General features: G+C 43.5%; 1 protein-coding gene across 1 annotated transcript in view; it reads right to left on the reverse strand.

The window, feature by feature from the left end:
• Positions 1-13,623, reverse strand: part of ABCA13 (ATP binding cassette subfamily A member 13) — a 300,907-nt gene that overhangs the window by 21,957 nt on the left and 265,327 nt on the right. The window contains exons 60-61 of the mRNA XM_065398392.1: positions 5,203-5,337; positions 736-839 (exon numbers count right to left, since the gene is read on the reverse strand). Of these exons, the coding sequence (XP_065254464.1) occupies positions 736-839; positions 5,203-5,337 (239 nt within the window). The remainder of the gene's footprint in view (positions 1-735; positions 840-5,202; positions 5,338-13,623) is intronic.

Raw genomic sequence — 13,623 nt, forward strand, 5'->3', positions numbered from 1 at the left:
GACGTTTAGAGCCATGTTGGGGATCGTGAAGAACCACAGTATCCCAGGAGGGTACAGTCATTTTCAGTGCCGGAAGTGCAGATAGATGGTGTATGATGGACAGGGCTTAAGTTTTCATATAGTATTTCCAGAAGCCCTGAGGTTTGGGGCTTCAGCACTGGGGGGCGCGCCGGGGCTCCAGCCCTGTGCGTTTGAAAATATTTACCTGCACTCTACTCTGGACAGCTGTGGTTGAATTTAAAACCTGATACTGGAACATCCTTTAAGTTGGGGCAGCATGCTTCCCCACTCCGATGCCAACCACCATCTCTGGTCAGTCCAGAGAAGGGAAATGGCTATGGACCTCTCCTCCTTGTCACCTTTGGTGATGGGTAGTTCCTTGGGGGATGGTGTTGGGAGAGACTTAAAAGGAATAGTCCTAGTACCTCAGAGAACACAGGGATTGTAGTAGTGGTTGATCCTTGAATGGGGAGAGCAAGGGAAGTGGAAAGGTCATTATCTCCTCCCTCTCTCAGAATACCCATCAAACCATAATGTAGTCCTTAACACCCAAATTGAGGCAAATTCAGATTTCATGGATGAGAAGGAACTGCCATAATATAGTAAGAGACCTTAGCACTTTTCATCCTGAACACAAATATCGACTTCTCTCTTTCAGAGGCGTGTGCCTCAGAACTCAATTAGAGCAAGTGATTAGACAAAGAGAGGAGGTTAGCCAATGTGATAATATTGCACCTGTGGGATGTGAGCACAGCAGCACAGCCATCCTGAACTTCCTTCATGATGGCTTTCCAGAGGTAGCGCTTGGAACAGGGATCCATTCCAGAACTGGGCTCATCCTACAGAAACAAATGCATCAGTTAACGATGGGAGTAGAGAAGGGAGAGAGAGAATTTGATGACATTGCAATTAGGGCCAGATGCTCCTCAAATGGTCTATTTACATGCAGGGGAAGGGAGGTCTCTGACTTGGGATTAGCAAAGTTTCTCAGTTCTGTTGGGGTAGAGTTTGGTGGGGGTGCAGTGTTTGCTGCTCCTCTCTGCCTAGAACTTGTGGATCTGCCAGAGGCATGGGCTAACAAATTAGAGGTCCTGTATCTCCATGCTGTCTTCCCTGCACAATGACACATGGCTCCTCAGTGCTCTATGGGAACACAGCTTCCCTCCCCCAGGTTCTCTATGCCATGCTTTCCTTCAAAGGGCATTCCAATCTGTGGGGGGGGGGGGACCATGTGACTACATACTGACACAGGCAGCATTGCCTTGCTCCATAATATCCCTCAGGGTTTGAGGGAAGACAACGTGGCAGAGGCCAGACATCACCCCAGCCTGTCCCATTCATAGTCCCACACTTCCAAAAGCTGTGGAAACTAAATCTCCTGGAGCAGTCATGGAGGGCTTCTGTGGGATAGGAAGTGCAGCTGCAGAGATTGCACTTCCCCTTTCTGCATCCTCTGCACCTGGTAAGATGGGTTTTGATACCTTTTGCTGATGGAAGTGGAAGATATCACTTGGCCCTTATTCTTTAAAACCCATCCTCTCCACTTTTGTAGTGACAAAGAAGACAGCCCTTTCAATGGTTCCACTGAATGCAAGGTGTCATGAGGGTGGCACTGGCTATCAGTACCAATGGTGTGGGGCTGGTTTGTTTTCAGGAAGGAATTCATGGCTGAGTCTTGTAAGCAAGAAGCACAAGAAGTTGGAGCATGCTGCTCTAACTCCGATTTTGGTGCTTAGACACAAATGACACAAGGAGAGAGTGAGTCCATCTCAGTCTCTCTTATAGTTGCTTTGTCAGCTCTCCAGGGCTGTCAGGAGTAAAAGGCAGTAAAAAACAAAACAAAACCCAAACAACTTATATTTTTATCACCTAAATAAGAAGAGATGACTCTAAACATTAACGAGGAGCAGATCTGTTCGGTAAATCGGTTCTATTTTTAACATTGTCACTTTAATAGAGAAAACACTTCACATGGTATTACTTCTATTCCCTAATTATGGATCCTTCATAAATAAACCCCTCTATAAATCCTTTATAAGTAATCCTTCCTAAAACACTTATAATATGTATAAACCTTTTAGAGCATTCGAGTTATTTAAAAGTGGTTTTTTTCCTCTCGATACTACATATGTGAGGATGCATCTTTCGCAGCAAGAGGCAAATTGAAACGGCTGCCTGTGGTGGCAGATTGTCCTAAAGAGATTACATAACAGTTGGAGTACCTTCTGAGAGTAGGGGAAGCGTTGACTTAAGAAGATAACCTTCCCCTTTTGCCAAGTCATCCAAGATCAGTTTGAGCTCAAAAAATATAAGTAAAACCATCCAACACATAAGTGGATTAGTGCTATGAAATTAGAGGAAGCAAAATATCTCTGGTCTTATGAACATATGCAGATTCAGAGGCACAGCTCGGTAAGTGCACTAATCTAGTTTAACCCATTCTGTACTCACTTTGGAGACAAATTCTTGGGATTGATGTTTTATCCCTTTACCCTGTGGAGTATACTCCCACCCAGTGGCATTTCTGAAGGATTATGAGATGTGTTTATTTAATTATTCCTCCCCTCCCAGGCAGATAAAGGGGAATTGGAGGGGACTTTTGTTTCCTCTAGTGGAATGCTTACACCATATGATGGGCTCAGTATAAGATAAGAAAAGAGAGAAGGTACCCATCTTTCTCTGGATATTTACTAAACCCTCCTGCTACATGTTACTTTTATCCCTGGCTCATGAAGATGCTTTTGAAGAGCATAATTTTTGCCTAGGGGATCTATCAGATTACACCAGATGGCAGATCGTTTCAAAAATATGGAATATTGAGGAGGAAATCTTGCTAATGGAAGGATTCTCCTCACTGTTCATCTGGAACTACTCATGGGTATTAAAATTCTGGGGAGCTTTGCAATTGGTCTTCCCAACCTGTCTGGAGACTTTGTAGCTGTTGCTCCAGAGATCTGACCTCTGCTTGCAAGGCAGTCCTCGGCCCTTTCTGGGAATCCTCCAAATGCTGTGTTAGTTCCCTTTGTGAAACTTCCAAGTCTTGTTTTAAATTCTTTTGTGAAGCCTCCAGTTCATGTTTCTGGTCTTGTACTAAATCCCACTGGCCATTTTTGATTTCTGCAAGCACTTTGTTATTTGTTCCAACTTGGTTACACAGGAACACCAGCTCACAATCTCGATCCTTGGCAACTGGATCCTGTTACTGACACCAGTATTACCCCTTTTGATCTGAGTGGCTTATCAAAGTTTGGGGTCCCCTCCTGTGGGTGTGCCAGTTGGGAGTAGACACCGGTGGTAGTCAGGTATTTCTTTGATGCAGTTTTGTTTATTTACAAAGAATGTACAAAATCCTATCTCTCGAACACAGAAGGAATCAGATAGAAGGAAACAACTTCTTTTACTCACAGCACCAAGAGTGCTCTTTTCAGCCTGCAACCCTGGCCAAAAACCTCTTCCAATGCTTCTTCCAGGATCAGCCACTATTATTTCAACTGCTCCCTTTCTCTCTGTGGGCTGGTCTACACTGGAAACTTACATCAGCAAAGCTACGTCTCTCAGGGAAGTGAAAAATTTACACCCCTGAGAGATGGAGTTATGCTGACCTAACCCCCGGTGTAGACGGCGCTAGGTTGATGGAAGAAGCTACTGACTCTCAGGGAGGTGGATTAACTACAGCAATGGGAGAACTCTTCCCATTGGTGTAGGTAGTATCTATGCTGAAGTGCTACAGTTGCACAGCTGTGCCACTACAGTGGTTTAAGTGTAGACATACCCTCCATCTTTCTTGTCCCTTCTCAATTTCTGTGTGTCCTGCCTTCTTCTCCCTTCCCTGCCCCTCACCACACTCCTACCCAAAACATAACTCAGCTAAAGCCGGTGGGTGGGCTCATGCACTTCTTTTGTCTTAGGTGGGGTTTATGTTTACAGTTATACTAATTGAAGGATGAGCTCACACATCAAACTGAATCCCATTGCAAAGTTCTACCCAGCTCATAAGAGTACTAAAGAATGCATTTCCATGACTGACAACACTACTGGTACCATTGTCATTAAAATAAAATAATCCCTATTGCTCAAGATGCTATACGGAATCATTGTATCCTTGTAAGGGGCTACACTCACTGTAGGTGCACCTCCTTGTGGCTAAGTCTGGGAATTAGCTTTTGTCCCATATGGTGCCCCCTGTCATTGGCTGCTTGTGCTGTGGTCTCTCTCTCTCTCTCTCTCTCCACAACTCAAAGCCAGGTCACTAACCAGACCCCCACACACACTTCCGGGGTATCTAATTCACTCTGACAACCTGCCCGGATGCCACCTCAGACAGTCTTCTGTTCCACCTGTAGGTCCTGGGCCACTTCCTAGCGTCTGATAGGGGATCCAGCCCAGAGATTCTATGACTAACAATCCAGGTCTGTTCAGTCTCAATTGTTGTTTCCCTTGACTCCTTCCTACCCAACCTCTCTTTCTGCCACCAGAGCTTCCCCTGCTCTCTGTGGCTACCTCCTCCCCATCAGCCTCTTGTCAGATTCCCTAGGATCCCAGGTTTTACTGTCCCCCTGGACTTCCTCCTTGTCCTTGGCTCCATTTCCCTTTAGAGAGTGACTGCAGGCTCCTTCCCTGCAACTCCTCCTGCTCTCCCTTCCTGGGCTTTATAATCCTACCCCAGCTCTACCCCAAACTAGACTTCATCTGCAAGTAGTGTTTATCAATCCCTGACTTCCCTCCAAGTGCAGCATATAAGGTTAATTGGCCCCTTCTGGCTCACACTAACCCTTTCAAGGCTTGTGTGGGCTGAGCATCCCATTATAATCCTATTTTTGTTTTTTGATTTTCTTACATTGTGCAGAAATATGGGCAGAAAATATACTATACTTTGTAATATATTGAACAGTAAATTCTATTTCTCTTGTTCTGTGAATAAAAGAGATCTCTGTCTAAAAAATACATACCTAAACCGCAGCAGGAATGTAGCACTTGTACTATTGCCTTCCTAGGAAACCTAGCTCCAACTGGGGAATGTTGGAGCACAAATTAAAACAAGTTTATTCCGGGAGTTGAAGATGACAACTGCACTGCTTGAGTGTCACTTATTTCCTGGAGGCGATTTGGAAGCTGCACCACGTTTTCACACGTCAGGTAGGAAAATAAAATAATGAAATATGTTAATGCTTCCAAAACAATAATAACGTTCACTCTACTCACCAGTAAAAGTATTTGGGGTTTGCCAACTAAAGCCAAAGCTGTAGAAAGCTTCCTCTTTGTGCCACCGCTATATGTCTTCACCAGTTTGTTAATATGGGCGTCAAGGTGCAATCGGCTAGCGAGGTCCCCAGCTACCTGTAATTAAGAAATGGCAAGCTTGGTCAGACTAGTCTATTCAATAGAACAGTGGTTTTCAACCTTTTTTCATTTGCGGACCCCTAAAAATTGTGAATGGAGATGTGGAAATCTTAGACATAGTGTGTACCACAGATTGAAAAACACTGTTCTATGGCAACGACAACCTTTCACAGACCCCTTAGACATAGTCTGAGGACCACCAGGGTTCCACGGACTGAAAACCACTGTCATAGAGTCTGCACTAGTATGGAATCTTTTTTTCTGTCTGAGCATATTAAAAACGAATACAAAGTATTTCCATTTTTCTCATCTGACACATGCTGTTACTTTTAAGTCCTGGAAGAAGGCTCCCTGGATCTGTCAGGCAAAATGTTGAGAATAAAAGGATGCTGCTAGGGGACCCCCAAGGATAAGACAGCCTCTTGTATAGAAAATTTGGCTTTGTCAACCCTTGTAACAGTCATTTGCATTCATTTTGGGTTGTTGAGTCAATAATTTAAAATGCTCCTCATTCCAACTAGTTTCTGTAATATCTATCTGATCAAACACATTTCTCAAGTGCTAGAGAATCTGAGAGAATGAAATAATAGGTCAGACACAGAAAGATGGGATCAGCAGAAAGGCAATCACATGAGTAATGGGTTCAGCTATTCTAAATGACTGAGTTAAACAAGACACAGGGCTAACTTGATAACATCTCCACTTGCAGGCTGAGATGGTAAAGGAGAAGGGCAAGTGTGACAATCAGGGTCCACACACCCCGGAGAGAAAAGGGGGTCCGAACCCTAGAGAATAAGCACCTGAATTAAGCAGTTGTATACAATGTTAATTTGCATAAACTTACGTCAAGTAAGGTCTTTTATGAAAGCTTGTAATGTTCTGAACTTGATGATCATTAGGAGATTTCTATGCAGGGGATGGCTATGAACGTTTGCATGTGTATGTGTGTAGAACATTGTAATTGTAACTGTGGTGCAACTACATCATCACCTCATAACAGAAAGTGATGTAATTAGGCAGGCAGTGGCATCTCTCAGGCTAGCTGTTTACACAAAACCAACTTAAAGTACCCATCCATTGTCCAACCAGGAAGACACAATAGTGGAACATTGAAGTTATTGGAAAGGAGGGAGTTTCCTTCACTCTGAACAATGATGAGTCATCATGGCAGGAGAAAGAAATTAAAAAACCTTTTTAAACAGGTTTTGAGGTTTGGTATCCAGAAACTGAGGGCTAGCATCTACGCAGGGTGCTGTCTGTGAAACACTGGATCCTGGCTATGACAGGGTGAAGTAATCAGGAAGGGAGTGGCACCTTGTTTTTGCCAAGTTTCCCAGCATGCCCTCACATATAGCTGTTCACAGACAGCATTAAGGCATCCAAAGTTACAAGGCAGTAGGTAACAGAACCCTTTATCAGCATGGGTGATCTCCAAAATGTTACAGCAAATTAGTCCAAAACGTTTTTGTTTAACTTGATCACGTAAATGGTGGGGGGAGAGGGGAGGCAAATTAGGCTGGCCCTGCACAGGGGCACTAGTGAAAAGAGAAAAGAGTCAATCAACCTCTTCAGACTTGGTGTCTCCTGCACAGGGGGCAGTCAGAATCCTAACATTTCTGCTCAACCAAACCCTTAATGTGGCTGGTTTTCTAGATATGAAAATGAGCCACATCTTCTAGTGCATGCAGCTTATGCTGAGTATAGCAACAAAGGGAAGAGCAGTCGGAGAGCAGGTTACAATTCCGTTAGTCTCCACCTATCACAGGCACTAGTTGTGATCATCTGCCAGAAAATCCAGAGCAGGATAGTTATGCACACTTCCTCTCCCTCTGCACCATGAGTGTCAACAGCAAAAGTCATGGGAAATTGTAGGGTTAAAATTAGACAGAGCTCAGTCAGCTCAGTGAATTCACAAAAAAATTATCAATACAGAGAAGTGAACATTTGCAACCTATTACTGGTATATACATGATCATGCCATTGGTAATAAGCTTCTATAAACAAACTGTCCTTATGCAAAGTTTCCTGAGGAACAGTTGAGAACCTCAGTATACCATAGAAAACATTCTTAACGTTACATCTAAAAACAAAACAAAAAAACGAACAAAAATCTTACAAAAGGATCTCAAACTCAAACCCCCTCTTGAGTATGTGCAATGCTGCATGTGGAAGCACTTGCACATACCATATTCCAGCACTGTCATCCGTGTACATAGGTGAAAGACTCCATCACTAGCATGAACAGGTGATTGCTTTCTGTGCATGTCCATGCTATAACCAGCTAAAAATGCTGGATGTCAGATGAAAGCTATATTTTGGAAATATGGCCCTAACTATCTGCAATATGCACAAGTTTAAAAAAAAAAACGTATCTGACAATCAGGAAACCACCATTTTGGCAATTTGGTGATGCAAAGTGCAAGTTTTCTTGCTATTCCCCAGGTGACCCACAAACTCTGTTTTGCTCCACTTCTGAGACAGATGCTACAAGAAGTTGGCTTAGTAAGAAAACATGGGGTTGCTGAGTCTTCCTGCATGGCCCTTTCACTTCTTTGCCTCCTCTTCCCCACGTATAGTGGAACTGCAGAGATTCTGCTGTGTTTGGTGCAATCTCTGGCTTTGAAGAAGGCCAGAGGATTTGGCCCTAATATATTATAACTGAGCACTGGAGTTTCCCTTTCAAATAAAGAGTCTGGCTGTGCAAAGTGCTAAGCACAGTCAACTTCCATTGACACCCGGTGACACTAAGAAGAAAAAGGGATATTAAGAGAATCCACCATGACCCTTATTAAGTTGTTCCAATGTGATTAATTCCTCTCACCATTAAAAAATTATGCCTTATTTCTAGTCTGAATTGGTCTAGCTTCACCTTCCAGCCATTGAATTGTGTTATACCTTTCTCTGAAGAGCCCATTATTAAATATTTGTTTCCCCTGTAGGTACTTAGACTGTAATCAAATGACCCCCTTAACCTTCTCTTTGTTCAGCTAAATAGATTGAGCTCCTCATGTCTATCACTATATGGCATGTTTTCTAATCCTTTAATCATTCTCATGGCTCTTCTCTTAACCCTCTTCAATTTATCAACATCCTTCTTGAACTGTGGATAACAGTATTGCAGCAACAGTCAGACCAGTGCCAAATATAGAAGTAAGGCCATTTTTGACAGAGTGCCACTAACCCTCCCTTTTTGCCCACTCGATCCTTTCTAAATAGGTTATAACCATTGATTCAGGCCGGTTATTCCTGTGCTACAGAAATTTTGCTGGCTTCTAAGTGTGGGGCTATGAGTCATTTCATGGTACTCATTTTGCTGTTCCTTTGAATGCATAAAGCTTCCCAGCTAGCTTTTGCAGATGATTACAGCATATACACAAGCTGGCTGAAGGTCTAGTATATTCAGAGGTGAAAATAAGCCGGTCCGGACCAAGAGCTGGTACCCCGTGCCGGACTGGACTGGCTTCTCCGGAGGTGATTTAAAGTGGCAGGAGCACCGGGCCCTTTAAATCCCCGCCAGAGCCCGGCTGCTGGAGCCCCGGGAGCCGGGCTCCGGCGGGGATTTAAAGGGCCCGGGCTCCCGCAGCAGCCAGAGCCCCGGGCCCTTTAAATCACCACCGGAGCCCTGCCGCCGCTACCCCAGCCCGAGCCCGAGCCCTGCCACCCTGGGGTAGTGGCGGCAGGGCTCCCGCAGTGATTTAAAGGGCTCGGAGCTCTGCAGCGGCCGGAGCCCCAGGACCTTTAATTCTCCCCGGGACTCCCAGCCGCCTCTGCAGCTGGTAGCTTCCTGGGTGATTTAAAGGCCCTGGGGCTGGGGCCTTTAAACCGTGAAAGGCCCCTGGGCTCCCAGCCAAAGCCGGAGCCCCAGGGCCTTTAAACCGTGAAAGGCCCCGCCTCTTCCCGTTGAGGCCACGCCTCTTCTGGTTGAGGCCGCACCCGCTCAGGACTCCAGCGTACTGGTAAGTCTTTTAAGTTACTTTCACCCCTGAGTATATTGTCCGCACAATAGAAGTGTAACAGTGCAACCCTGGGGACTGATTCACAAAGGTGCGTAGGCAGAAGTGTTATAAAACTTTCTCACTCCCTAGTGCCGTCTTGAGTGCTATGAAGAGAGTTTGCTTTGCTAGGTGCTCTTAGAAAGAGGCTCCCTATGTCCTCGTATCTCCCTCAAACCTTATCCACTAAAGCAGCACAGTAGAATTTAGCTCATCAAATATAACATGATACATTTTATTCTATCATGCTCTTCAGCAGATGCCCCCTCCCGCTATCTCTTTTTCATTAACGTATCTATAAAGAGAGACTACATTTGCAGTAATAGTCCCAAACTCATTAATATAATCTAAATAGTAATGAAGATGCCATCTAAATTACATCTAAATTAGATATATTGTAAAGTACCCAATACATCTCCATTATAACTTCATTTAACTGCATACCTAATGGTGTACTGTTGTTTGGATGGTGTCACACCATAAAGTATACATGAAAATACCTCTCATCTTGACTAAGCCCAAATGTGGGGCATGATGTCTGACAAAGACATTAAAGTGACACACACACACACTATTCATGCAGAAAACTGAAAATGCTGTGGGATTCCTTCATTTAGCATTAATAACACTCTCTGTCCTCATTTTCATGAGTTTATTTATGATATAACTAATTTTCCACAGTTGAAAGTGATGTGACTCCTTAGTTTGTGTGGGATATAGGTAACTCAGACTGAAATAAGGGATATATGAGAGATTTGTACAATAATATATACATTGTGACTTCATCCAAACCACATAGTTGGTGTTTCTCACCTGAGCACCTCCTCAATGCACACTTTAAACTCTCTCAACTCTTCCCCTCTCCCCCAGAACCAGGAAACTAAAACAACTCTTCACATTCATAGATAGACAGCCCTATCTCTAGTCTCCAATGTTCCTTAGGAATACTTCAAAATGTGTTACCTTGATAATTCTAACTCAAGTAAAGAGCTCTCCTCTTCCTAAATTAGAGTCCAATCCAACTCCCACTGACTTATAAAATCTAAGGCCTAGATGCTGTGAACTCCTGACCATACATTTAACATTATACACAAATAATCCCACTGAAGCCAGTAGGACTAGTCAAGTGTGTGAAGTTAAGCACCTCTGTAAACTTGTGTAAGATTGGAGATTAAGGTAGGAACCACATTTGTATCCATCAATAAAGCACTGCAAAACATAACATGCATAATTGATTCCAATTATTAAACCAGAGAGTTTTCCAAAGTCAGTAATAGCACTCAGGTAAATTATATATACGAAGAGACACTGGGACTCTCTTGGTACTTTCTTCAGATTTACCTCCGAACTAGGGAACTTTTAGTGTTGGATATTAATCAATCCTATTAACTTCAAAAGATATCATAATTTGTTAATTTTGGATCTGTCACTTCTGAATAGGACTGATGAATATAATGCCCAACTCATCATCCTTATAGTTCTCTCTCTCTCTCTCTCTCTCTCTCTCTCTCTCTCTCACACACACACACACACACACACACACACACACTCTGAGCCAGATCCAACTTTCACTGAAGTCTATGGAAAGACTCCATTTGAATTTCGTAAGAGTTGGACTGCATCCATATAAACTGGTGATACTCATGTGAATAATTACAGAACTGGTGAAAATTTCAAACATAGAATGAGTTTTAATACCCTATAATTAAAAAAAAAAACATTTTGCCCAATTTTCTACAAATTGTCCCCCAAAATTATGTATTACCCTTCAGAGTAAATTTAGCAATTTTAGGAAAACTCATATTATTAGCTGAAGTTATAGGAGTTTATTGCACTTTCAGCTGTGATCCTGAAAAGATCTGCACACAAGCAAACTTGCAAAGCTCAGTTGACTGTAGGACTAAATTCTGCTCAGATTCTGGTTAAGTCACCAAAGTATCAGAGGACAGAATAGCACACAGCCTTCATAGAGTACAAGTCAATGGAGTTCCATGAGGAAGCAAAAATCCACCTGGGGACTTATTGAAGGAGGAACCCTGCCAATGCTCCTTCAAGCTGTCTGTTGGCTTTTGAAGTTCTGATAAAAATCAGAGAAGCTTGGTTTGAAGAATCTCCAACCAGAAATAGTAATTTTAATATTGATAGGCCAAGCCTTGAAACATTGCAGTTGTTATGATTTTAATTAGGTTGGTAGGTGGGACAGATAGTGATGCTGTTGGAACTTGTACTCTTTGAATAAATGTGTTCCAAATTCTACTCTCATCTACTATGGTGATTTCATTGGATTTGTACTAGTGTAAATGACAGCAGAATATAGCCCTAACCATTTCCACTGAGATTTGAATTAAGCAATGTGTTGTGGTATGAGACAAATGTAATAAAAATAAATATTTTTTTAAAAACTATGCCAATTCAGTGTGATAACTAGTTGAACATCCCAAGAGCCGTGTATTATTTAAGCTCAACTCCAATTCTATTTAGTTTTACACATAGGCATAGTTTGACTTCTATATTTGGGGGGCAGCTCTAGCCAGGCCAATGGGGCTGTGCATGGGGGGCAAATTCCATGCCTGCCCGAGGCTTACAGGGTTGAGCCCACTGTGGGATCACCGGGCACCTGCCTTTGTTAGGGTCTCGCACAGGTACCCAGGGGAAATTTAACCAGGACCATAGGGTGGCTAATGTGCAGGAACCCCACACCCAGGGAGGGGGTGCTAGAGGGGTGTGTGTACTGGGAGGGAGTACTGGGGGGGGAGTGCTCGAGGACCTGCAGCCTCACATTCAAGGTGGGGGAGAGTGTTGTACTTCCTGTAATGGTGACAGGGTGGCTGTTGCAAGCCCGGTATGCAGTGCCAGCCCTGTCAGTCAGCTGCTCCCTACATTCCTCTCCCCCTCTCCAGGGAGGGGGGGATCTGGCCTTGTCACCCCTCCTGGCTGGGTTCTGAGGCCCCACAATAGCGCAGGCAGCCCAGCCGAGGCAGCCCAGCACTTACCGCTCCATTTACCTAGCGGGCTAGGCTGGGCCAGGATGGGTGGGATTCAGCAGCTGCGGGTGCAGGAGAGGGCCAAATCGGGGCATGGAGATGGCTCTTTCTGAGCTGTAATGTCTGCTCCCTAAAGGAAAAATCCCAGACACTGCCTCTTATTTGAAAAGTTTGCCTGTATGGAGAGCGGACTATCAGAAAAGAGGCAATGTCCAGGAAAACCTGAACGTATGGTAACCCTGGCTTGGGGAGAGGGGGGAAGCAATGCCCCCCTGCACCCACTTCAAACTCCACCCAAAGCTTTACAACATCATGATTTAAAAGAAACTTCTAGAGCTGCTTTAAAAAGCAGATTAAAACTTCATATAATAATATACAGTTTCACACTGATAACAAATGACCCATTTTCTCATCCTTTCCCATTCAGTTAATTACTGTTTTGGAACATTAAGTGCACTCAACTTTATGTCAGGCATTTAATTCCTGCTGCTGACAAATCTGTCTAGTGAAGGATCAGATCCTTGAAGTTATTGCTTTAATAGATTATATTTACTTATGCAGCAGTGCATACCATAAGTCACCTGGCTCGCTTGCCAACTCACTGTAAAACAAAATGAACTCAGATTGCTTTCCAACTTCGAATCAAACAACCATGTTCCCTAGTGCATGCGCTTTCCTTCTTTTGTTAACACAGACACTTTAACAGTAAGCACTCAGAGAGCTTGGCCTGGAGCACAGCATAATGTGTGGGAGTGAGACAACAACAACAACAACAATTTCCATTTCCATAGGAACTGCTATCCTCAAGGATTCACAAGCATTACATCTTACAAATTTAAGCTCAAATACACTGGGATCATTTCATTCACCACTGAAATTTAGCCATTTCTGAGGTGCAGTACAGCAGCTGTACTGCAACGCTGCCCAAGAGTCTAGGACAGGAAGTGAACTCTGGCATAGCATACCTAGGTCAGTTTCACACAAAGCCTTTTTTTTTCCTATCTAGGTTTAGATTTAGTTTGAATTTTGGGGGAAGGTTGAAGGTCAGTTATTATATATTATTTACAATAGCACCTAGGAAGGCCACTCATCCGGTATGAAACTGGACTGTCCTGTTTGTCCTGCATCTGATACCCTGACAAAACTGGATATGCCTTTGTTAGGCAACTAGGACCAGATTTGCAAAGGTATTTAAGTCCCTTTTGAAAATGGGACCTAGGCACTTATGAAAATGTGCAGCTCTTTTTAAAAAAAATATAAATAGCTATATAGGGGCATTTGACTCCAGTTAAGATTCATCATATTTT

This window comes from Emys orbicularis, chromosome 2 (assembly GCF_028017835.1).
Source record: "Emys orbicularis isolate rEmyOrb1 chromosome 2, rEmyOrb1.hap1, whole genome shotgun sequence".
In the NCBI taxonomy this organism is placed as follows: domain Eukaryota; kingdom Metazoa; phylum Chordata; order Testudines; family Emydidae; genus Emys; species Emys orbicularis.